The sequence below is a fragment of the Pelecanus crispus genome, chromosome 11, assembly GCF_030463565.1.
Source record: "Pelecanus crispus isolate bPelCri1 chromosome 11, bPelCri1.pri, whole genome shotgun sequence".
Lineage (NCBI taxonomy): Eukaryota > Metazoa > Chordata > Aves > Pelecaniformes > Pelecanidae > Pelecanus > Pelecanus crispus.
The window spans coordinates 2,776,206-2,802,718 of record NC_134653.1 but is presented as its reverse complement, the minus strand read 5'-3'; the positions used below and the strand labels follow the sequence as shown (position 1 = coordinate 2,802,718).

The 26,513-nt window shown below is 47.2% G+C and overlaps 1 protein-coding gene across 1 annotated transcript; it reads left to right on the top strand.

Moving 5' to 3' along the window:
• Positions 1-585: 585 nt before the first annotated feature.
• Positions 586-25,985, top strand: C1QTNF8 (C1q and TNF related 8). Its single transcript, XM_075718885.1, has 6 exons — positions 586-605; positions 683-734; positions 16,908-17,013; positions 18,523-18,707; positions 24,432-24,672; positions 25,438-25,985. The coding sequence occupies exons 1-6, from the start codon at positions 586-588 to the stop codon at positions 25,983-25,985; spliced, it is 1,152 nt and encodes a 383-aa protein (XP_075575000.1).
• Positions 25,986-26,513: the final 528 nt, after the last annotated feature.

The window sequence follows — 26,513 nt, the reverse complement described above, 5'->3', positions numbered from 1 at the left end:
TTGAAGTATTGAGGGGTTTTTTTTGTGGTTTCTTTGTGAATATTTCCAGGCAGCTGCTGAAAAACAAGTACACTGAATAGACTGAGTGAAAGGGTCAATCTAATATAAAGAACAACAGAGCAGAGAATCAAAAAGAATCAGAAATCCAGGGGAATTTTAGTCCATGTGCAGTGATGAGGGTTTCTGATAAAACATCCACTCTTTTCAGGACTAACATTGGGAATTCAGACAAAAACCCCTCATAAATTGAACAGAAACTAGCAAGAGTTTTGTATTTGGACAGGAAGGATGTAACTGAAATGCAAAAATTTTTGTTGGGAAGCATCAGTAAAGCTTGTGAGCAATAGGATCCCAGCGGATCAGTCTTTCGGCTGAGTTATTGTTGATTTGGGGCTCACACCCCTCAGATACAGTCAATATTACTCCCTGGCAGCAGACACAGAAGCACAGTCCCAAGATCTGTGGGAAACCCTTGAGAAGTGTCCTCAGCAGGGATGCTGATACAGAAACAGGGATGGAAAAGCCCAAGAGCTTTTTCTCCTGGTGCAGATACTCAGCATCTTCCATCCCTTTCTGGGACTGGACATGGCGAGCAGCCAGCTCAGGTATGGGCGGTACAGTAACTCTGGGAAGAGCCCATGGGCTGATACGGGCGGTCATTTTATGACCTACCTGCCTGTAGGAGTACAGCCTACATGGTCTCACCATCAGCCTCCTGCAACCAGCCAGAAAATGTAAGGAAGCCTAAAAATTATTTTCTTGGATTTTTCTAGGGGTAGGGACAACTGGTGTCTTTTGGATCCAGGTGGAGCATTGGAAGATGCTACTGTCACCTCCCAGAATATGGGGTTTGCCCTCCTATTTTCCTTTTTCAGAGGAAAAGAAGAGCCTTTGTCCATTTTGTCCCCTTTTACTCCACTTTTCAAGGTTTCTGGTCATTTAGCTAGGCAGAAAGTACAAGAGACCAGGTTTGGAAAAAAAAAACCTTGAGCCAGAAACATCTTGGGTGAAGCCTGAAGCTCTCAGGTGGCATCTCCACCACCCAGCCCAGCAAAACCCTGTCCTTTGTCGGCCAACACCCATGTGCTTATTGGCACTGCCCATCTCCAGCCCCATCGCTCCCCTGTGCACCAGCTATCCGTCACAACAGCACCGCTCAGCTACTCACATCCAATTTGATTTATAACCTTCTAAAGCCAAAGGAAAGAGCTGCCTTTGATTTCAGCGATTTTAGGATAAGCTCCTAATTTCACACTTTGTCCGAGAAGCGGATAAAATGGATTTGAGAAAGGCTTTTTTTCCTTGGAAAATTAATCTTCTTTAAACTGCTTCAAGACGCAGAATTATTTCTAAAATGTCCCGTAATAGAAATAACTGGTATACTTGAAATAAATAGATTTTACAGTAATCAAATTCTTCAGCCTGTTTTTTTATCCTGTTTATTGCCCTGTGAACTCCTCCATCATAAACAGCAGCACTTACAAATACAGAAATAAGTCACTGTCAGCGAGCTCAGAGGAGCTGAAAGATTTGCTGTAATCATACAACTAGCGCTTAGCTTAGCGTCGCCTGAATATCGCTGTACCTTCCATGTATTTATCTGATTCAATTACAAGGTGCGGAGGAACTGAAAATATATTCCAAACACATTTGTGCGAGAGTGCCAAAACACGACGGCTCCTGCTGAAATGGTCCCCAGTCTGCAGCCCTGATTATCCCGATTGGGATATGGGTGCTTGGGATATAGGCGGCTCCACTGAGGTGGGATGAATCCCACATCTGCCAGGTGTTCTTTGATATTTGAATAGATTTATTTATTAAAACAAAAACTCTTTATTGCAAAATTAAATTTCCCAACACAGATTGCACGATGGGATTCAGAATCTGTGTCCACAAATATCTCATTTTTGAAAAATTCCCAAGGGAGGAAGTGTGACCGACCTGTCAAAGCAGCCAGAATGGTGCCTGGGAAAGGAGGCACATTGGGTCTTTTTTTTTTTTTTTCTTTCTAACTGAATTCATTTCCATTGTGAAATAGAAGTCATTTTCTAGGGAAACAAAATAAAATTAAAATCAATACAGCTTGTCAGCCAAGCCAAAATTAGAAAGTTCATTGATTCCAGTTGACAAAAAAGTGAGATTTTCCATCCTCTCTCAGGTTCAGGGTGGAAAACCACTTGGAAATCCTAAAAGCTCCTTGGGGGAATAGGAAATCTGCTTTCTATTCTGCTCTGCTTGAGATACAAGCTTTACACTGTGATTGAGATTTATGCGGTGAGGATGACTGTGCAGGGTGAAATGGGCTATACAGAGCAGGTTTAGCTTTTCCTAGAGGTGCAAACACCAAAACTTTGTTGCTTTCCCATGTTTTTGACTCATTGTGACTCAGGGTTATGGCTTTGGACCACACTCGATGCAGTACACGTCTGCTACTGCCTCGCCACTGCCCCACTGCTCTGCCTCCACAGGGGAACAATTGTCCTCTTCAGTGTAAAGTCCACGTGTTTTTCACTTCTTCTTCCTGAAAATATTGATGAAACTTCTTTTCCCCTCCGCCCTTCATTTTTTGCTTAATTTACTTTTTATTTAATGTATCTATTTTATTGCATCCATTCAGGAAACAGAAGTAATATCCTACGATAGGTATACTAATGAACAGCTGGAATTCATTAAGCGAACAGGAATACATTGAGCAAACATGTTTGTGAACAACCCAGAGATTGAAGCGTGTTTGCAGAAAAGATCTATCGAACAGTTACGAACAAACAAATTAGTAAAAATCTAAACCCAGATCTCGCATCTTTAATGATGGAAAGAAAAGCTGTAATCCCATCAATAAGCCATTAACCACAATGACGTGCAATTGTTAGTTCACATCTCTCTGCAGATGGGAGGTGGATGTTTTACCCATATGGAGCCGAATGCCTTGGCCACCACCGAGCTCCTTGTGCTGGCCAGCACCTGCGACCCTTTCCCCAAGTCCCGGCATTGCCCTGCAAAGGAGCTGAGAAAGCCACCCCATGTCAAAATGTCCTCTTCTGACCCTCCCAGGAGGGAATGGATGCATTTCTTACTATTTTGAAATGAAATGGTTTCCTTCTACGCACCAATATTTACCCCTGGAAACACTCACGGTCAGGTTGGATGGGGCTCTCAGCAACCTGATGAAGTCGAGGATGTCCCTGCTCATTGCAGAGGGGTTGGACTAGACCTTTAAAAGTCCCTTCCAGCCCAAACCCATGAGCCTATGATTCTCTTATTCTATCATTTTATGAAGTCTGAAATTCACATAAAGCGTTGCATTTGAATCACAACATTTCTTTCTGTTTAATTGTTTTCTGCTTCAAAATAAGAAGCAAAATGGGGTGGAATTTCCTGCGTGGGGCAATCCAGCTCCTGGCCAAGCCCAGGAGTGTGCAGACAGACACTCTGCGATTGTCAGAGGCTTCAACACTCATAACAAGAGCTGTATTAATCCCTGAAGATGATTGATTTCAGGAAAAGATGCAAGATACCTGCTGATGTGAATCCATCCATTGTAACGGAGATATTTTTCAGTTAATAACATCACCCAAGATGGCACAAGTCTCGACTCAGTATCATGTGCAACACAGCTATGATAAAATCCTGCCCTGGCCTCAGTAAAACTCTGGCTGCACTAATGAGGTAAGGTTCCATATTCTCTAGGGCAACAGAGAAATTACATTTAATTGCAAGAATAGAGCATCTCTGCTCATTGAATACAGTGCATCACAGATTCATTTTGCTCACAGCTGCACTGAATACTGAGTAGAGCAGCCCCGGCTGTTATCGCACGATGGAGGAGAGAAATGCTCACTCATCCTAAGGCAGAGGTGCAGGTTACTTGCCTTATCTGTGCATGAAATAGTTTGCAAAGAGCTCAGTGTAAGAAAAGATGCGCAAGGGGCCTTAAATCTCTTTCCAGGAAACCCAGTGATGCTGATTGCCTGAGACAAAAATTTGTGAGATATGCTTTATAATAACTTCTGGGTTTTATCCTTTTATTAGTGGTTTTCTGAGACACAGCTCAGAAATGTCACAGAGACTCTTCAGGACATACAGCAGCGAATGATACTCAGGTCGCAATGCCTGGAAGCACCTGGCTCTGTGCTCTAATGGGTCCATCACTACCTCCAACACGGAGGAAGGTGGATTTATCCCAGCCCTGCCAGGGGACTGTGTTACCCCGGCGAACATCCTGCATCTGCACTCTCTATGCTCTGACTTTTTACCCTGAATAAATATACCCCCTATCCGAGCGAGCCCGGTGCTGGGGGTGCCTCGGAGCCCCACTGCAGCGTATTAGCAATAAATCCTCACCGCCCATTCATCAGTCTTATGTGGGGAGTACTTCGTGCCGGGAGTATTAATCTGCTGAATTGCAGTGTGTCGGTGTTGTGGAAAGGTAAGAAAATGGAACTGACAGCAGCTCCGCTCTCGGCGAGGCAATGAGGCTGCCTTAATTAGAGCTAATTGTAGCTTTCCATCACATTAAACTGTAATGCAAAATGTTTCAGGTTAGTCCATGGGTTAGTCATACTGGCTGTCCCCCTCCTTGTCCCCAAAATGTTAGATGACATTTGTTTTTCTGCCTGTACAATATGCAGAAATGGCTACTCGCAGAAAGCAGCACGGATAGGATGCCTCGAGGTCCAAAACAGGGAGCAGCTCGTAACGAGCCTGTTGCACGTGGCAAACGGCCCCCTTCAATGCTGAGCCTGCAGCATCACTGGGGCCAGCAGGCATGGGAAGAGAGCTGAGCCCTGCCAGCTGGAGAGGAGAGAGCTCGGGGCAGGAGAAAGCAGTCCTGCTTCTCCAGGCATTTGTGTAAGTCGGCTGCATCCGCATAGCTCCATCGTCTGCCTCCTGAAGCAGCAGGAGATGAAGTTTTGGGTCCACGCTCATCAGTGGTTTGACACCGATAATAGGTGGATCTCATAGAGATCCTGAAACCTGAAAACCCTGAAAACCTTTAACCCTGAAAGTCGTGAACCCTGCTCCGTCAATTCAGTGGGAGCTGCTGAGATGCAGCCCTGTGCAGGATCATCCGCACCCTGTCCCAGGGGACAGCACCTCTCAGGGCTGGGAATGTGGCTGTAGTTGGGTTTTAGTCTGCAATGAACACTCAATCCTTGGCATCTCTTTGGGGCTGTTACTCAGCTGAAGGTCTCTAAGATCCTGTCCAGGAAATGAAGGCAGCACTGGAGCGGGGGAAATGCTGCTTTGCAGCCTGGGTGTTCTGTATATTCATGGTAAATATCTGCTTTTCATGGAGAATTTGGACTCTTGCTGAAACACTTCAATGCCAAAACCCTTAAATCCTTTATTTCCAGCCAGAAACATGGTGCTTTCCCAGGGTTTCTCCTTCTGTGCAGTGCAGAACAGAAAGGATGCACCGCTCCGCCTCTCTTCACTAAAACCTTCCCATGAAGAAGCTCAAGACACCCCACTGCCAGACACCCCTAGACTCTTCCTACCCACAGCCCACTTCCAGCCAGTTCTGTCTAACACCGTACGCCTTACAGCGGGACCTGAATATGCAAAGCCATGGGGGATTGAAGCACTGCTATTTATAAGACTGTATCTTTTCCAGGCATGCAGGCAATGTAATTTAAGACCAGACAAACATCTGTCTGTTGGCAATTGCTGTTCGTGGCCGGGCAGATCTGCTCTGGCTCGGTCTGTGCTCTACATTATGCCCCTGGCAGATACTTTCTCCTCTCTGCGCTTCCGTATCAGCGCTCGCCACCCTGAGACAGGAACCCAGCCTAACGACGAGCGTCACTAAGATCAGTCGTAGACTTTGCTTCCTGGCCATGCAGACAGCTTTGTCTTCATCCTATGCATCTGATCCGTGGCCAACAGTGAAATGTCAAGGCAGAGAGAGGTAATTTTTATTTAACAAAGGAAGAGGTAGGCTCAGCACAGAAGCATCTTGCCTTAATTGCTCATTTGATCCGTGGTGGTTGTGCAAGATTAGGATTTTAAAATGCACAGGCAGTCCATAGGAGGCCTTCGGCTGCAATAACATTGGTAAACATTGCCAGCAGCTTTGCTCTTATGCTATGGCCAAGGAGAAAACAAAACCAGCCCCCAGTTGTCACACTGACCCATTTCAAACCAGCCTGGAAGTCATTAACCTGAGAGATCCTGAATGGAGATCACTGCCACCCCCAGAAACATTTCACAGGTCTGGATTCCCATCAAAGGCCAATTTCTCCATATCAAGATGTCTGAATAAAGCTCTTTGCTTTGTTTCTTATCAGTTCTCCAGCTATTAACAGCCTTGCTCAGAGGCCAGTGGGAAGAGCTCCAGCTCAGTGCCCTTCTCTGCCAAAAACTCGACTGATTTTGCAAGTTTATTAGACCTCTCTGTAGCTGTTGCCTGCCCTGTGGGAGCATTCTTGGTGCTCTCTGTCACCTTTTACGTAGGACTGCTCTGAAATGGCTCATACTGTGCCTAGAATTTATTGTACTACAACCTCTTTTGAAAGTATAGTGCTGAAATGCATTCAGTGATGGATGGGAGCTGCGCCGGCCAAGCTGGGAAGGGCACTGGGAATGCCACTGTCACGGAGGTGATGCATTGCCTGCCTTCCTTAAAAAGGTGTCTCCATTAGATTCGCTAAAGAGTGACAGAAGTGGCAGCTAGCCCTTGAACCATCGCCGGTCTGCTGACAGCCTCCGAGGCTGCGGTGGGGAGCTGCAGGGAGCTACTGAGATTTATTCCCAGGTCTGCTGCTGTGCAGATGGAGAGAAATCATTTAACCTTTCTGTGCCTCCCCTCTCCTGTCATAAAACGATTACCCTTATACTGATGTTGTAGGAGTGGTCTCAGGTGTCATGATGTGGCCAAGAAGAAGTGCACTTGGATGCTAAAAATACTCATGGTATATGTCAATGTCAAGCACTCCCGCAGATCAATGTTACATGCTGCCCTTCCTCCTCTTCTTCTCCAGATGCAAGAAGAAAAATGATGCCTTTGGCCACTGCTAACTGCGGGTACAGGGCGCCGAGCCGAGATCTTCAGTCTGGCAGCCAGTATGCAAAAAAAGATCTGTGTGTTTGTTCCTGGTGCTGGGTCCACCTGAGCAGACTGCTCCAGCTGAATGGCCAGAGACCTCTTCCCATCCAGGCCTTACGCTACCAACCACATGGCATCTGCTTAAAAATGAGACCCAAATCAATATGAAAAAAAAAAAAGGTCTCCAAAATTATACCAGACCAGCTGAAATTGCCACTCCCTGCTGCCACGGGCACGTGGATTCCTGCCTGATGCGTTCACGGCTCGATGAATGATGTGGCAGCGGAGCCGTATGAGTTGTCTATGTGAGTGCTCATACCTTGGCAGGTAAGAAAGATTGAAAGAATTAGACTAAATGCCAGGGAGAAAGATTCAAGTCTGTGTACTTTGCTCAGCATTTGATGTGAGCCAGGAGCACGCACATCCCATGGTGGTAAAGCTGCCTTGTGTCTGAGCACAGCTCGGGCAGGGACATCTCACGCTCTGCCCAGGCTGTCCTCAGCTTTCTGTGCCCACCTCTGCCCCTGACTTGCCCGAAGAACTTTCTCTCTGTTTCCTTCAGTCACAAGTTCTTAAAAGCAAGGACTTTCTTCCTGGGGTTTGTGGCATCTCAGGAGTAACACGAGGGCAGCAAAAGTTTTTGGCATTGAATCTGTTTATAAAGCACATTCTGTAATTTTTTTTTAACTATCAAACTGCCTCATCTCCGATTCCCTCACACAGATGAGTGATTTTTGCATTTTTAAATTACAGGTCCTTGCTTTGGGAAAACTCTTTGGCTGAGTATTCTTTAAATATTAAGAGCAAAAAATCTATGACTTCATAAAATAGTCTCAATCTAAGAAACGAAGAATAATTCTCAGAGGAATGGAGGGGACAGGTTTAGTTTATTGATAGCTCAGCCAACTCTTCCACGTTGCTTCTGCAACTGCCACCAGGGAATCAAAATTCACTGGTAGCTTCAACCCCGTCTGCCACGGCGCAGGAAATAAGTGTGAAGCCGGAGCAGCGATAGCCGGGGAGTGTTTAATAGGAGGTTACAAGAGGAGCTGTGAGCCATCCAAGAGCAGAAACGCGGCCAGAGCTCAGCAGCCTGAGCTGCCCCGGGCTCAGGCAGGGGAGCGGAGGGGAGGGAGAGGTGGGCTGCCATGCGAAACCCTCCGGGCAAAGGCAGCCTGAGCTCCTTTGTGCTGGGGAAAGGTCTGCGAGGACGAGCCGAAATGTCAGCGTATTGATCACGCTGGGGTGACTGACACATGTCAATGCGCTGCCAGAAGCGGTGGGGTTGAGCTGAGCCGGCCAGGCAATGCCTCCTCAGACAAAAGGGCTTGTCTGGACCCATCCCTTGCATTTATCTCCCCGGTGCAAAATTATTGCAATCTATTTTCAGTTTCCTTTTCTGACAGGAAAGTCTTAGGTGAAAGGTGGGTTTCAGACTGACATTTTTATGAGGGCCTGAGCATGTTAGAGGCTCAAACCTAGAACATGCTGAAACAGTTCCTGGGGATGTAGGTGTGGGCACATTTTGCCCACATTTTGCGGGACAGGACCTGCAGCTGCTCTTGCCGAGCACAGGGAGGGGAGCGTGGTGTCTCACAGCCCAGTGGTTCAACCAGCAAATACCATTCTGAAGCTGAAAACTAGAGATTTAAAAAAAGCATCTGGGAAGAAAACCACCCTCCATCATTTTTACTCTGTTGTCCACAGCCTGTCTCACTCTCATGAGTTTTAACTTTTTAAAGATTATTCTGAGAACATGCATGCATCTCTCTGTGGAAAACAGCAATTATTCTGTGCTACGGGGTTTTACCCATCATTACTTCTGTATAAGCAGGCATGGTAAAGCTATTTCATTCAGCCTAGTAAATTAAATGAGCCCAGTTGCTGGAATGCAGAGCAGCGGTGTGATGAATGACACACCAGGTGAACCCTACCAAGGGATTAAAGAAAACTTCCAAGTCATTTACAAAAAGGTAGAGCACCATCTATTTGCTCGGCACCGTATAATTACAAGTAATCTAAAAACTGGAAAGGAAATGAAAGTGAAAAATCAAAACTCTCTTTAGTCCTGGAAACAAAACAACAAAGAGAAATATTTTCCTTCTCAGCTCATTTTGGTTTCTGTACAAATGCAGTCAGTGTGATAAACCTATCTGAACACTGAACGCTGGTGCTGTGCCACGGACTTCTTCCTGGGTTTGGCTATTTCGATTTGGGTCTGTCACCAGATTGGATTTTTAAATAACACGTCTCTAAACCGCACACTGAATTTGATCATCCAGTTTCCACAATTGCATATGAAATGTGGCTAATGGGGTGATGGGTTCGGAAATGCAGAAGCTCTCCCAGCAAGGGAGCTCAAGCAGGCACCAGATCCTAGATGGGACAAGCCAAGCCATGTGATATTGGCCACGCTGTCACCTAATCTCTGGCAACTGCAAAACCACCCTGTCCGTTCAAGAGAGATGTCCAGCCACTCGTGTGTCCCTGTATCAGAGATACAGACAGCTGGGGAATGGGCTTTGAGCTTCGTGGGCGTGAAATGCTACTAGGTGAATCCGTGTACCTGGTTTAATCTACCTCTTCCCATTTTATGGGGAACAGGTTACCAGCTAGCTACATGCTCCGGACTTTCTATGAGATACTGGAGCAAAGTAAGAGAGTTGGAGAGTCTAAAGGCAGGAACAGTGCCCATTGCCTAATATTACCCTAAGTAGTGGGGGTTTTTTTGAGAAAATGCAGAGTAAGTCAAGCCACCTTTTACGTTACGTGGTGTGAAACTTCCATCATGTGTGCCACAGACGTGAGCAAATGCTCTTCCCTCCATCAGACAGAAGCTATGAGAATGGCTACAAACCTCTCCCCAAAAGGTGACGCACGGAAAGGGCTAGGGCAGCATTCTCAACACATGCCTAAAGCCCTGTAAGATTAGCTAGTGTTAATCACACTAAACCCGGGGTTTAAAGTGAATCCATGCTCTAAGTCCTGCCTAAGAGGTTATTCAGCAAAACAAAGCTGCTTTTTATGCAAAGGGAAGGTGGATGCAAGGGGAGGTGGATATGCTATTTATGACCACTGTGAACTCCCATTTCCATTTGACAAAGGCTTAACTCAAAACCAAGATTCCAATCTTTCAGGATTTCCAAATTTAGATTTCAGAACAGGGCCTTAAACGTCTAAAGCTTGACAGCTTGTAGATGAGGTTTACTGATGAATCAATGTTGCAGCTTCGTGCAGTTATAGTCAATTTTAAGAGTACCGCTCAGTTATTCAGCAGGTTCCCAGCAAAGCTGACCCGGTTCATGGTGATCAGGCCCCGTGGCATCGTGCCTCGTTAGCCCGGACGGCAGGAGAGATCATCCCTCCCCAGTACGGCGCTGCAAACACGCTCGCCCATCTCTCCGTGCCAGCCTGAATTAGAATCACTTTCATCTTTTAATTAAAAGGTTTTGACCAGTGTTTTGCCAAGGTCCACGTACCTGCATCAAATAAACTTGTTATATATCATAGAAATTAAGCCTACGAGAGCTGTTTCCCACCAGTTCTGGCTGATTGGCGTTGGCCGCATTACCCTCCATTACCTCTTCATTAAAGATCATCAGCGATTCTGTTACTTTGACAGGTTCACTGTAAGGCTGATTAACCTATATTTATCCAGGTCGTCTTGTTTCCCCTCCACAAATACTGCTCAGCGGGAGCAGCCCTGGAAGGCTCCAGCAGCATGGAGAAAGCCACCCACTTCTCCTCGTTACCTATTATATGCAGCATTTCTTCTCATCCAGAAAGCTTTCAGTCCCCCTCAGAACCAGGCTTTAGCCATAAATGTTTTCTCACTCTGTTGTGAAATCACAGCTTTCACGCTATTTAGTAAATTATTCTTAAGCAGTTCCCAATTATCATTCACATTCTGCTGTTGAAATTCCAATTAGCTTGTAATTATTTTTGGCTTTATGCAATTGGCCACTTGAAAGCACCGCACACTCACCCTGTGCACGTATATGTATACATTTTATTGCATTAAATTATATTATCGGTTGGGGATTACTATATTAGAGGCTTTGAAAAACTCTCCCCGGGCTGCCTGGCTGTCATGATGGAGAGCAGAGAGCTGCTCTTCACTTTTTCCACTTTGTTTTGGAGTTCAGCGCAGCCGCCGCGTTAATCATATCTCTGCACACACCCTCCTGGCTCCCCGTGCATCGTCTGGGCTGTTAGTTAAACACCGCAGAGGTCTGGCTGCATTTTGTGAATGCCAGGGGGCTGCTGTGATCCAAAATGCCACCCCAGCAGAAAGCCAGGAGGAAACTTGGTCTAATATTTAATGTTTCCATAGGAATCATCTGTGTGTGTCTCTGCCACGTGGTGCAGGCGTTGTCATGGCACAGAGCCCCAGCCTTGAGCGGGAGGGGAGAGCAAACACACATCACTGCCGCCGAGTTCAGCGCGGTGGAAAAATCCATATAAAACATGCCTTTTCATTTAAAGAGCTGGTTACAACGCAAATAATTTCAGCCATTATAGATAGTGTGTTTGAAAGCTGAAAAAAATAAAAGATATGCTTTCACTTAAGGAGAAAGGATGAGCGTGCCTGTGGACACTGGCTGAGGCGTTTCCAACAACTTTTTACGCACGCAGAGCTGTGGCTGTGGCCTGACTACGCAGGGAAATGCGTTTGCAGAGCACGGAGCCTCCAGCATCCCGGCACGCCACGGCGGACCCACATCCCCGGTTCAGCAGAGGGTCACTAATGTTGGCTACCTGGAGCAAGAGCTCGTGTATGCATGTGTCTCTGGGCGTCCTTTCCAAGCCGTAAATGCTCGTCCTCGAGCACGTGCTCCCACATAGGCAAAGCTCTTCTTCCTGCAGCACGAAGCCAGCACCCTCCTAAAAACCCAGGCACTTCAGCAATTAACTGATTAGAAAGCAGCGTTCACTTCCCTGTGGACCAGACCAATTTCAGCACACCAAGGCTGCAAAGAAAAGCTGAGCTTTGCCAGCTGACCATTTCCGTCCCTTCAATTTACCATAGATGCGGCCATTTTCTAGCTGAGTATTGTTTAATTTCTTATTGCATTCCTTGCAATAACCACCCCCGCTCTCTCTAGCAGGGAGGAGGCAGACGGGCTCAGCATGCCCTGAACTCGCTGCTTTATCGCGCACAGTTTCTTATTAATTTGCTGCAAGCCTTCAGCAGTGTGCAGAACTGATTTTTTTTTTTTTTTTTTCCCTTGCTCCCTGCATGGACAAAAGCCAAGCTTTATAAATCAACTGTGTAAACAGAAATATCCTTCTTCCTTGAATGTGATTATTATTTCAAAAACGGAGGCTGTCATTTTAAGAGGCAGAAAACCTGTTTCATCTGGAGACACCGGCTCTGATGCCAGGCGCTGGCTACCATAACATTTTTCTTCTGTCCAAAGTTTCAGAGTAAAAATAAAAATATCTCGTACAGACTTGTTTTGGACAGGTTTTGACCATCTAAGATCATTTTCAGAGCCCCAAACACTCTTTCTATTGAGTTACATCTATAAACTATTTTTATATCCATGCCAGTAAGCTCTCAGTGGTGGCCTCACACCCCCCTGTGAAACCAGAGCTCTGCCTGGTTGCACTCCGGTTATACTTTTTTTTTTTTTTGCCCTGAAGAATTTAGTCTAAAAATAGGCAATGAAGAATAGGAGAAGAGACGTGCCATCCCCAGGAGGGCGGAGGGGAGCTTTCCCACAGCCCCACGCCGTTGGCAGCAGAGCCAGGAACCAAACTCCAATCTCCAGGGCGCCGTCCGTCTGCTTTAAGCGCTTCGGCATTTGCCTTCGCACTTTTGTTTGCATTGCTTCTTGTTGCAAGGACGTACTTGATGCAAAGCAGCTCCCGTACCTCAGCAGGGCTCATAGATATTACTTCTTAATTGTGTTCTAATTATAAATATTTGACAGATGACGAAGGAAAGAAACTCTCTGAAGCGTGCACGGGGTGCTTAGGACACAGTCCTCATCTGCTTCTGGGAGGCAGACAGAGCCAAATTCTGAAAAGGCATTGATGTCACCTATGTGGTGCCTCTGCCGACAGCGACACAAATGCGTTAATGCAGGATATTTGCTTCTGGAGTTCAGGTGATTTGTGCGACCAAGTAAATGAATGCAGCAACTCCAACGGGGTGGCTTTGGAAGCATCGGAGCAGGACGCACGGAGGAACCTCTCCCTTCAATGAAGGGTGCCCAGAGGAGAGCAGGGTACCTGGGAAACACGACGGATGAGAAAAGGTTACACAAATTTGGTGTTTAATCCAGAACAGAGAAGATTACAGGAAAGGCTTTTGGTTGGCATTTGTGAGGCAAAGTCATTTCTTTTCTTAGAGACTGTTTGAGGTCCCTCCAAAAAGAACATGACTAAGGTTTTTCTTTTACTGGCAGCCTTGGAAAGGCTGCAGCCGCGTTTCCCCCCTCGCTGCACGGGGCTCCGTGTGCCCGTTTCCAGGTGCCTTCTGCCCGGCGCAGCCTGCTCCTGCCCATCCATGCGGGGCTGGGACGGGGACCGCTGCTGCGGCGGGAGGGGACGGGGACGGCCGTGGGGACAGGGGGGCTGCAGGAAGGCTGGGCTGGAGAAGCCCAGCACCGGAGGGTGACTCATGGAGAGCTGGACGCGGCTCGGGTTCGTGCCGGGACGGCAATAACCTCTACGTTTCGCCTCCCTGGTCCTTGCTGACAGAGCCTCCCAGTACAGCACCGGCGGCACACGCAAATCTTCCTTCCCCCTTGGGACAGGGGTGGCCCTCGCTCCCGTGTTCCCTCTCCTCATCCCTCTGGTTGCAGATTTTTGAATTTAAAAAAAAGAAATCCTGCTGCAGTCTGTTTTAATCACCTGCTAGTTTTATTTAACACCACCAATACAAAACCATTCCCCACGTAAGTCATCTGCAAACAATTTTTCTCCCTTATATAACCCAGGTCCACCTACAGCTTTAAAGCTTGTTTCATTTCTTATTTAATTCTGCAACGATGCGCAAACCCCTTTTTCCGTCGTGACAGCTGTCTCCTGCCTCCGATCCAGGGCTCCGAGCTACGAGGGACGGGTGACGGCGGGGCAGTGGTACAGCGGTGCAGAGCATTTAGGAGCTGGGGCACATCAGCACCTGGAGCAGAGATGGGGACCTTTCTGAGGACCTCGGCCGAGATGTCCCCTGCCCGACTGGGTCAGGGAGGGACGGGGAGGCTTTGAAGGGGTTTTGAAAAAGCAGAGAGGTTTCCAAGGTGCTCTCACATCTCATCCCTCCTTACGTAAGGCAGAGACCGTTTCCAAAAAAAAAAAGCATGACCTGGCCAGCATCTGCCCCATGGACTGGTGAGGTGTCCAAGTGCGGGGGTCTGGTGCAGGGCAGGCGGCAGAGCAGGAGGGCTGCTGGGGAGGAATATTTAAAATATTTAAAGCCCCCAGTTGTGACCTGAAGCGGAGAACGGCACTGCAAGAGGACAAAACACGCCTTTCCCCTCCTGCTGTTCTCAGGACAATCAAAAGCATTGCTTTTCTTTCTCCGGCTTAGTGCAGGGATGATGCTGGAGCTTGCGCTATATAGGATACCCACCTCTTCTAACTTCCTCTTTCACAATTAATGGAAGGCAGCTGCAAAACAAAAAAAGAAAAAAGAAAAAAAAAAAAAAACAACCAAGAGCTGGAAGTGACCAAGTTTGCAATTTCAGCTAAGAAAGTGTGGGCACTAAGATCCAACCGCACTGGTGCGGTGCTGCTCTGCCCCACAGCAGGGAGGTGCGCGATGTTCGGCGCGCGCTGAACCCCCGCGGCTCCTCCTTGCTGTCCCGAGTGGCTTTGTCTCAGCATTCCCTTGGACAAGAGCAATCTGCGCTACATCCCACATTATTTTCAGCCTGGAGAAGAGAAGGCTGCGGGGAGAACTTATTGCAGCCTTTCAGTACTTAAAGGGGGCTGATAGGAAGGATGGGTGCAATCTTTAGCAAGGCCTGTTGTGACAGGACAAGGAGTAATGGATTTAAACTAAAGAAGAATAGATTTAGACTGGATATAAGGAAGAAATGTTTTACAATGAGGGTGGTGAGGCACTGGCACAGGTTGCCCAGAGAGGCGGTGGAGGGCCCATCCCTGGCAACATCCCAGGCCAGGTTGGACGGGGCTCTGAGCACCCTGGGCTGGTTAAAGCTGTCCCTGGCACTGCAGGGGTTTGCATTCTAGGATTCTAGGATCTCCTGGCTGAGGGCTGACCCTGCCGGCATGCAGCAGCGTGCCTTGCTGTGCTCGGTTCTGCAGCCTCCTTGCTGCCGTGAGCGCGGGCACCGTGGCGGCCCGCAGCCTTCCCGAGGGACTCGCACGTGGCCAGGACCACCGTGGGCTCCTCTGCAGATGGGCCAGCCTGGGCAGGACAGGGCTGGACGGCTTCTCTGAAGATGCCCTCTGCTCAGCCTCCTTTGGCGACGGTCTCCAAGCCTCCTGTCCCGCACAGACCCCCGTGGCACCCCGGCTGCAGTCAGCCAGAGGTGCCGGTAATTCAGTCCCGATGATGTGAAATAGTGGCGAGTTGCTGTCCAGCCATTCCTGGGTGCCACGGAAAAGTTAGTGCAAAACACACCACCAGCAAATAGGTAGCGCCGGGAGAAGCCTGCAAACACACGCTGAGCAAGTTTCACCCCTGTGCTTGTGTTTGACCTCCCCTTCCTTCCCCATGCACAGGATGCTAATCCTGCCCTGGATGCTTGGCGTAAGGCGTTGTCCCCTAAACCTGCGAGGCAGGGAGGGAGAACAGCAGGCTGCTGCTGCACATCACCTTCCTGAGACCGGCCTCAAACCTGCTCACACGGAAGCAAAGAGCCACCGGTTTGTTTTTCAGCACGGAGGTGCATGGGACAGTGGGGGTGACGTCTTCCCTTGGTGCTGGCCTGTCCCCAGGTCCCCTGACACACACCCACTCCCTCCCTCAGCGTCACTGCAGGGGCAGTTTCCGTCGCTGCACCCCTTCAAGAGGCTTTTGCCACTTCTGCAGCTCATGCACAAAAGCCAGAGCTTTTATTGCGGGGAGGTTGGGGGGGGGGGGGGGGGGGTTGCGTTTTTTTCTCCTTTCTCCTACCTAAAAAGATGCTGAAATCTCCCAATGAAAAATTATTTCCATGCGATCCCAGCACTTTCTCTCTTGGCTGGAACACTGGATGTGGTTTTGGGTCTGTGGTTTTGGTTTTTTGATTTTTTTTTTTTTTTTTTCATTCACTCACAAATTTTTTGGTCTTCATTTCCATCATTGTGAGAGGCACCGTGCAACCCGACAGACTGGCTGTGAGTCCTAAGAAAACTATAGCAGGACAAAAGCACAGGAACCCAGCACGAGTTGATGCAAGCAAAGAAACAAGAAAACACCCTGCTTTTGCAAACAACCTAGCTGCTGGGTTTCATAAGGAGCCAGACTGACTTTCAGTGTTTCATTTGGACTCCAGCTAGGAAGCTGCAGCAGCCACCGAGAAGTGAAAAACCTGAATGAACGGCAGCTTTCATATTATGCATCCTGCTAAGCAACAGCAAGGAAAGTAAAAGACAGGGGGTTCTGAGTCACAAGGTAAGTTAAAGGGATCTGAATAAGTTGGGGAAAAAAAGTACTCCTGCTGTAGGGAACAAAGTGTTCCCACCCTGCCGAAGCAGGTTGCTTGGGTGAGTCATAAAAAGAGGTGGTCTCTGCCTGCACCGCTTCGTCTCGCTTTTTCTGCTTCGCTGCAGCAGGTGAAATAAGTGCAAGGCCAGGTTATTGCTGAGCTGGCTTTAATTTGTTCCTACTAACACTCCTTGTTTCATTAACCGCCCTTAGCGCCCCAGAATGATGCTTCCCTAAGTCTGATTTTGCTCTTAGCTGTGGCCGAGCAGCAGGACGGGGACGCTGCCCGATCTGATGCAGGCTCCCCCGCCGCCGCGGGATCCCAGGGCAGGAAAGAGCCGTTTCCCGGTGCCCTCCGCAGGTGCAGAAACTTTCAGGGGACTCCGCTTCTCCAGCCTCGCCGGGGAACTGCGACCGTTTGAAACGTGCCGCTCGCTCCCGAACGGCGAGCAGGGGTTTGCAGCAGTGCTGCGCCGCGACGGTCCTGCCGCTGACAGCACCCGTGCCCTGGTGCTTCCACTCACCCAGCCGGGACAGCACACTGCACGGGATCCGCTGCAGGGACACCTCTGCCTTCTTTATTTCGGCACACCGAAAGCCGAGTTCCCGGAGCGGCTGAGTCGGTGGTTGCAAGTCACGGGAAAGTTGCTTTTCCACTGGGAAGGGCGAAGGAGAGTTGGGTGCCGTCCACTTCGCCAGGGTGATTTGCTCTATTGGAGAAGCTGCCCTGGGAATGACTTACTGTAACTTACCCTGTGCCTCGGCAGCGCCGGGCTGAATCACCGCCTGGGCTGGCTACGGAGACGGGACCGCTTTCAAGGAGCCGCCTAGCCCGGAGCAGGGCCATGTCCAGGACATTGCAGGCACGTTCCTGGTGTCGGAGGTGCAAAGAGGAGGAGAGAGGGAAGAGTTGCTTCTTTAGGAACCAGCAAACATCCTATTGCTCCCTGTCCACGCTAAGTGTGATAAAAGCCCCCGCCGCAGCCCGGGAAAGGCAATACCATGCGAAGATGCCCAGGTGCACGGGACCCTTTCCATACAGGCACAGCCTCTCCCCCCATAGCGCCTGCAGGGGACTGTGTTAAATCCAGGCGATCCCCCAGGTCTAAGCGTGTGCAGGTAACAGGAAGGGATGTTTGCTTGGGATCCTCATCTCTTCCCATGCCTGATAGGTGAAATCGCGGCCGGAGAGAGCACACGGTGACGGCACCAGCCGCTGCTGCTCAGGGGCACGTACTAGTGGGGGTGAAGGTGTTTCACAGCTCCTCCTGGGACAGAGGAATTAGGGCAATTCACCCACACTGGAAGTAGGCACACGCTAAAAAAGCACCAGAAAGTAAACAGCAAACCAGATAATTAGAAACGGAGCTACAAACTCACTGAGCAAATGTTCACCCAGGCCATTACAAATCTGGATGCAGCTAACATCCCTGGACCTCTCCATGGCCGGATCCTGGCTTTGCCTCTGTTCCTGCCCTGCTCAGAACTTGCAGGGCTCAAACCAACCCGGCCGTCTCCAGCAGCGCTCCCAACCCCGCTTCTGCTTCACCCCAGGGAATTGTATAAACCCTGCAAACAAGAGGGCGTTAACATTGGTCATCTGCAAACCACTACAAGACAGCGGAAATTTTTAAACCACATTGCTTTTCAGGATCCAAATATTCTTGTCTGCGAGCCCTCAAGTCACTTCATGGCTGCAGACGGGTTCCTGATACTCAGCTCGAGCGAAGCATCTCTGCAGCGTCATGTCGGAGAGGAGCTGCCCCACGCTCGGCTCTGGCACCACGGGCAGGGGAACCGCTGAGCTGTTGCAGCTTTGCCTTGGAAAATGCACAAGCTCCTTCAGTGTTTTGGGCTTTTCTACAACAAGTTGCTCATAAAGAAATTTTAGATCCTCCTGGGGAAGAAAAGAAAAAGAAATCCCAAACAAAAAATTTCCAAGAGGAAGTCCAGTGTCCAGACAAACCCAGCCCTAACGATGCTTTGTTTCCTGCTGCTGGCAATGCAAGGAGGTCTGGAGCAGTGAAGAGGTTGAGGCTTGAAAGACGACAAAAGGTAAAAAAGCAGAACTGGAATATTTTCCATCTCTGGATCGATGCCGAGGTTCGAGGCTGACACATCCATGTGTTTTCCATCTCTGCGGCGCAAGAAAGGTTTTAGTCCTAACTGCCCTCTTGGGTTTTCAGTCAAGATTTGTAACTAATTAAAATGGGCAGTGGCTGGCGTTGTCCTGTGCGCCGTGAATTTAAAGCAAAGATAGTCATAGATTGCTTTTCCAAGTGAAGCCCTAGGAATAACAGGAAGGAAAATGTCAGCAGAAATTTAAAGCACGGCTCAGGGATCCAGGAGCAATTTCTGCCTCGTGAACTCTCAATATTGCAGCGTGTGAGCTCAGCACAGTAATTAGTGGGATTTATTCTTCGAGCATCCCTGCAAGGTAAGAACATACTTCCACTGTACCCAGTGAAAACGCGGGCTGGGGTAGATTAAAGTAGATCTCTACCTTTGACAGGACCTGTGCATCCCACGGGTGCTGCTTGCAGTGCCAAGGGACCAGACAGGGTTTGGCCAAGATTAGGGTTCAGGCTGCAAACTCCCCATTGCTAACCACAGGGAAAACCTTTTGCTCCAGCCTCCGGGCTGACTTGCTTTGCATTCTTGCTTTATTTTCTCTGTGCGCAGAGTAAGCAAGCTATTTTTGCAGAAATTATAGGGATTTCTTATCATTTCTGTTGCTCAGATGAGTCGCTTTACATCAAAGTGTTAAAATTATTCAGGTACACAGAATCATTAAAAAGCTCTGCATGAGCAGATGCGCCTCATACATAAACTGTCTACCTTGAGCTATAAGATTAAACTCAATCATGAACCAAAAAAAAAAAAAAAATCAATCAAGGTGGTCTCTCCAGCTGCAATAGTGTCAAGAAAATATGTTCAAATAAGAAGTTGCACACGAGAAGAAAGAATCACATCATTTAACTCCCTGAGCTAGAACTAATGGTTTCTGCCCTTCCCTACCAAAGGTTTGTGGCATCTCTAAAGCCCTGCATGGGAGGAATTTGGCTTTTTTTGCTGGCAGACACTGGGAATGCCAGGTGTCACTGGAAGACTAGCACTTTTGATGCAGGTTGTTCATAGGAGGTAAAAAACTGTGTAAATAAAAAGCTTGATGGATTATATTTTAAGTCAGGGTACTTCTAAGGTCAGTGCAGAGCAAAAATATATGATTTAATCACCTGTTCTGCCTTGGATTGAGCATGGTAGACAACACATCCCGGCTTGGACATAGCACCCTCGCGAGCACCGTGCCTGGGCTCGGCCGGTGCAGTGCCCATTGAAGGGTTCGTAGTGCCAGCTCTGTTCGGAAGACAGACATGTCCTCTCAAAAGGGTCTGAGCAATGGGAGTGTTTGAATTTAATGCAAGGAGACTGGCATTTTTTGCTCGCTTTTTCTTCTTGTTTTGGGCCAGGCAGGAATACCTGAACAAACAATGCCTTTTGGTAATATTTAAATATTGCCTTTCTACTCAGAAATTCAGAGGGGAAGAAAAGGGACAGAAAAAGCAAACAGTCTTTTTAAGCCTTAGCTAAAGGGTGGTTTCAGTCAAAGAAACCTTTCATTACATTTAAACAGCTCTCCAACAATAACATATATTCTAATGTTATAATGAACACAAACCACCACCAGCCATCTTCATCGTCAAAATTCACTGAAGTTAACTGCCTTTTCATCAGGCTCAGATGCCTCATTTCATCATTCATAAATTTTCATTTTGTTTGCCAAAATATTGCCCAAAAGATAGATCTGCCTGTTTAGCACACGCGGAATTTCTTCCTTGGCATCAGATTAGATTCACACTTGGTTGTTGGGTTTCAACCTGGTTCCACTTGCAGAGGCTGGGGGCTGTGCTGTGTTTCATGGCTTTGGAATGGGGAGGCTTGAAAGTTTTATGGGAAGAAAAGTCATTTGTTTCGAAATTACCTATTGCAACAAAGCAGGTTTCACACTCAGCCTCGTGGTGAGCTTTCTGCTTCACGAGCATTTTGCAAGAAGTGTCAGAAGTATCAAAACAATTTACATTTTTCTACACGTCACCACAAGCTTTTCAACTGAAATGTTTCAAACTCATCAATTGTCAGTCAACTGTTTCAAAATGAACCCAAGCTAAAAGCAGAGCCAAAGAAGCTGAACTGAAAAAAATGGTTTTGAGAGAGGGAAGGCTGAGACCATCTTCTTGTCCTCAGGTGAAACATTTACAGACTTCAAAGTTTCCAAAGATGCGAGACCAGCTTTCCTCCCAGCCATTAGGATGTCTGCATGTCTGTCATCACCTCTGGGTTTTCCTACCCGATAGGAAAAATAAGATTTCTGAATCGAACCAGGCTGCAATTTGCAGGTTCCCCATATGGAAGACAAAGACAATAATTTACACTTCCAGTTTGAATCTGTTGCTTTCGGGATGCTCCTGTCCGTCTCTAGAGTGGTGTCATGAAGGATGACCGAGGACGAATGTAGTTCAGTTTTGCAGCCTTGGGGCATTTGGTGTGGCACTAATGCATCATTTCAGGCGCTAACGAGCATGTCGATCGCAGTGGGAAGGAGGATGTATGTCCTTCCCGTTCCGGGATCCGAATGACATGCGGCAGAGGCAGCCTCCCAGCCTCTGCTCTGGTGAGTCATAGCCATAGCCGAGCAAAGCCGAGTTCGTTGTTTGCTCTCATTTCAAGAAGATAAACCTGTGCAGCTGAAGTCAAATCCATCATTGCCACATTTGACAGAATAAGGTCGCCATAATTATCTTTAAGGGGAAAAAACAAATGGCTAAAAACAACCTCTCGCTTTACCTCACAGGTCTTAAATTCTGAGCTTCATCCTTTTTGTATCTTTTTTTTTTTTTTTTTAAGGTGTCAGATTTTACTTCCTCATCCCCATGAGAGTTATATTTGCTTCTCCTCTGAAATTTGGCTCAAATCATTCTTTTCCCCAGCTTGACATGACCTTATTATAAGGAAATCCTTACCAGGTTTGTTTCCTTTCCTGTTGCACATTTGATTTCTCTGGTTTGGGGTTTTTCTTTCACCTGATCTCCGGTTTTGTGCTGGATATCTTCCAAACATAATCCCATACTGCTGAATTCGTTGTCCTTTTCCTCTCGGACTCCTTTCTCTCCACCTCTTTCTTATTTTACTACTTCTCCTGTTCTTTTTCGTCTGTTATGAGCCGACTGCAAATCTGAAACTCTGTTTATTCACATACATCATTAAGGTTTCACCTAACCACAGATATTGCAACCAAATACATGTTTCTGCCACTTCAGTGAACTAACTTTGCTAATGTTTTGAAAGAAAATATGATGTTGGGGTGTCAGCTCTATAATGCCCTGAATTGGCTGGATTGTTGCATCATTTGCTTCTTTTTTTTTTTTTTTTCCCCCAAATGCAATTTCTAGCCAGTAACTTGAGTAATTGTTCTTCATGAATCATCCAAGTGGCCACGATTTCTTCAATGAGTGCTCACATTATGGTAATGTAAAAGGTGCACAACCTGAACGCTGTTTTTTTTCACCCAGACTTTTTTTTTTCCTTAAGTCACTTCTAAAAATAGGAAAGTCATTCATCTTAGGGAGAATAATGGCCTATAAAAATGTAAAGTAATTTCTTCATATTTGTGAACCCTTTCCCTTCTGCCCATTATGAATACCCCTCTTAATGAATGCTCTTTCTCCTTCATAAAGGTATTATAAGCAATTATGTCCTCTGGTTTTAATGTTCTGATAATGTAATCAAATACCCTATACTTTATCCCCAGCTTATTGACTACCCGCACTTCTGAGAAGGGCTGAATAACTTTTAGTCCCAAAGAAGATATATTGGCCTTGACTGCCTGGGACTCTGAGCGAACATGGGATCTTCTTTAGACCATTATGTCTATGCACAAACTTTAATCACTGCAGCAGAGACCCCAGAAACATTACACAGACCCCAAATGCTCTCTGCAGTGCAACCTTTCTGTTCTGGTCACGTACGGGCTAGTTATTTATGACCTGCTGTCTGTTTAGACTTGCATTGCATTTCTGTTCTTGTTTGGCAGCACAAAGGTGGCATAAGAAGTGAATGAAAATTAAAAAGGACTTAATGAAAGTGAAATTCAGGCCCTGAACACTGATATAAAAGGAGTATTAATCCCTCCTCAGACTTGTACCTAGAGTGAGGTACAATTATGAATAGAAAGATCATTTCAAGTTATGACAGATTTGATGAAAGAACTTTCGCTGCTGTCAGAAGGAAAGTTATTATGTTGCTGCTAATAAGTATTCATCAGGTTTCCAGGGAGCTGGATTACACCAAGTAATAAAAGGTGTGAATGACAGTTCTTTTGGGGCAGGTAAGAACTAGAAGCAAGCATCTCCCAAGAATGCTGGTACAATCCAAGTACCTTGCCCCGGACTGACACTTCCCCTCCCTATTTTCTCAACTGCTTCATTTTGTGCCCGGTGAAGCCTCTGTAGAGCTCCAAGGCAAGATCCCCTTCCTCACTCTGCAGATAGGACCTGTGTGGTGTTCCTCAAGCGATTTCTGAAAGCCAGGACATCTAGCTACTACCTTCCCCAACATTTCCAGGAATTAAAGCCGGTAGAAGAGGAGCTGTAAAAGCTGTTCCAAGCCTGAGGTCAACGAAAGTCCATCCAACTAATTGGACTTTGGATAAGGTCCAAAAAGGCATCAGTCCAAAATTTGTCTTGTATGAAACGCCACTGCAATTGGTAAAATGACACTAATTATACGTGGTATGAGGAGGCAGTTGCCTGTCCCCAGCTCCAGTCCCTCCCTAGGAAGGAGGCCGATGGGGAGCTAGAGAAAACTCACCTCCTTTGCACTACCTGCAACATTTTCTCTCTGTGCATTTCACCCAGTATTCAGGGCCTTTGGAGCTTGCCAGTAGCAGATGAAAATGTAACAGATGATCTCAAAAAACTACTGTTTGTGCAGAGCAAATCCCAGTTCAGTCTGTTGCAGCTATTTGGCTTTCCATTCTGCACATTGGAAAACAAAACCAGAAAGCGTACACAGAAATTCTGCTAGGAACAGCACATGGATGTGGTCAAAGCCACAAACTGCTTGGCTAGGTCACCTTGGAAAGAGTTTACCAGCAAGAGGCTAAGAGAGACTATCTAAAGAGACAAATGCTTTTGATTTTTTAGTTTCATTTCCCTTCAGGTTTTTCCTCAAAAAAAAAAAAAAAAAAAAACCCAAACAAAAAAAACCCAAACAAACATGTTTAGGCTCAATATTTAAATAAAGTTTCATTTTCTGATTCTGAATTTTTCAGAATGGCAATGCAAGAAACAGTAACCAACAGAGCACTTCAAGTCTTTTACCCAGCACCTTTTGCAAGGGCTGTTCCAACAGCAGCCAGGCAGTGAGCGTGCCTTGAGCAGAGCTTGCTATGACTGCTTTAAGCATCTCAGCCTTAGCTTCCGATCTCAGCAGGTTTTGTGGTTTGAGGTTTTTTTTTGGTTGGTTGTTTTTTTGTTTACCTGGTGTGTCTTGTCAGATATTTCAAGTGTAGGTAATGAGAGACAGGGATTGCTTTTTCCATTGCTTGTAAACAGTACGCAGTGGGGCACCCTTCCTACCTGGAGTCTCCTGGTGCCACTACAAGGTAAGCTAATAATTAATCAGAAGAAATGCACCTTGTGGTAACATTAACAGATGGCCCATCAGAAGCTCTGATTTGAATCACCGTGTTAATAATTTCTGTTCCTCTGCTCGGTCCAGCTGGCTCCGCTGAAGATGAGCGCTGTGTTCCTCTTGTTCTTGGTGTCCACTGCGAACGTCGGTGCCGCGCTGGAAAAGGGTTTGCCAAGACGGGAACCGCGGCGCCTCTCGTGCGTGCGATGCTGCGGGCCTTCAGAGCAGCCCGTCTCCATCATCTCCTCACGATACACAAGGATGAGCAGCGACCCTGCCTATTCAGTACCCAAAGTCCAGCCCACTATAGATATCACCATCCTCAAAGGTGGGTAAAGCTGACTACTGTGATAACATCCTTTATCTTACTTGCTTACCCTCATTTCACAAGCTGTGCTCCTCCCTACACTAAGAAACTCATCCACTTCATTTACCAAAAAGAAGGTCAAGGGGTGACATGGCACAGGCTGTAAATGCGTGCAAGTGAGAAGAGTTGGCAAAAGGCTCTAATCCAGCAAGAAACAGAATCACTGGAAGTGCAAATCAGGTCACACTAAAAACCAGATGCAAATGTTATCACAGAATTACTAAACAGTAGAGTTAGAAACTAGAAAAGTCCCTTACTCACATTTTCCATTGCACATCTTTTGTCTCAGTAAGACAGGTAAACAAAAGTTAAGCATATAATACAGAAGACATGCCAGGAAGTCCTGTGAGCGGGGATATGCAGACCAGACAAAGCCAGCCACCTCTCCCAGGCCCAGATCAGCAACTTTTCTTGCCCAGACCTTTGCACGAAGGGGCTGGGTTCACAAATACTGGATTCACGTAACCAGTCTGGTCAGGCCATGGAGTTCCACTGTTGGACATTGAACATTGGCACCACAAGCTCAGCAGAGCCAAGCTTTCACCTGGCATTTTTATCCTTTTGAGAATTAGGAGGGTGCAGGTGTCTGACCAATGCTTTCAGATACCTATGCTGAGAAAACAGTGTTTTAGCACAGCTTCTTTGCTGGTTGTCTCCAGCAGGATGTGTCTGCAGCTTGGGCTTTGCATGCCTGTTGTTTGACAAGGTTTTCCTTTATGATTGCAGGTGAGAAGGGTGAAATGGGAGAGAAAGGGTACCCTGGAGCAGTTGGGAAGGAAGGAGAAAGAGGGCTACGTGGCTTTAATGGACGGAAGGGACAGAAAGGCCAGCCTGGCCCGCAAGGCCATTCCTGCAAGCAGCTCTATGCTGCTTTCTCAGTGGGTCGGAGAAAACCCCTCCATAGCTCAGACTACTTCCAGCACGTCACTTTTGACACAGAGTTTGTGAACCTCTACAAGCACTTCAACATGTTCTCGGGGAAGTTCTTCTGCTACGTGGCGGGAATCTACTACTTCAGCCTCAACGTCCACACCTGGAACTTCAAGGAGACCTACCTGCACTTGATGAAGAATGAGAAAGAGGTGGCCATCCTCTATGCCCAGCCCAGTGATCGGAGTATCATGCAGAGCCAGAGCCTGATGCTGGACCTGCAGGAAGGAGAGGAGGTCTGGGTGAGGATGTTCAAGAGGGAGCGAGAAAATGCCATCTATAGCGAGGAGTCTGATGTTTACATCATCTTCAATGGCCATTTAATCAAGCCAGCTGTAGAGTAGCCATTCATCAGCTTTAGGCTCAAAGCTTTGGTATATACATTAGTGTCTTCCCTCTTAGAAATGCATATGTCTAGTCCCACTTGGAAGGATTACAGGCCTCCTGGCCTGCTGACAGGGTTGTATGTCCATGCCAAGGACACCTGTGTGGATGGAGGTGACTGTGCTTCAAGGTGATGCAAGCTACACAAGTACTGGGAAGGCTTCAGCCCTTACGTGCCCTGGAGAAGCAGCACGCAGAAGACCCCAGTTCTGCAGCCCCATATAGATCCCCAGTAATATCCCTGAAGCGTTTGCCAAGTTGGTAGCAAAAATTTAATCTCTTTACTCTGCTTTAGAGAAGGCATTTTAATCATATCTAAGGGTCATCTTCAGACACCAGTTATCTGGGTGCTAGTTAAAGAATGTCATTACTCCTACAGCAATACTGGGGTGTCTTTGCAGCGTGCAGTATTGCTAATAAGAGCCCACACTCACCAGCACCTACACCAGGTCTGCTCCACGCAGGTGGGCAAGTATGCACCAGTGTTA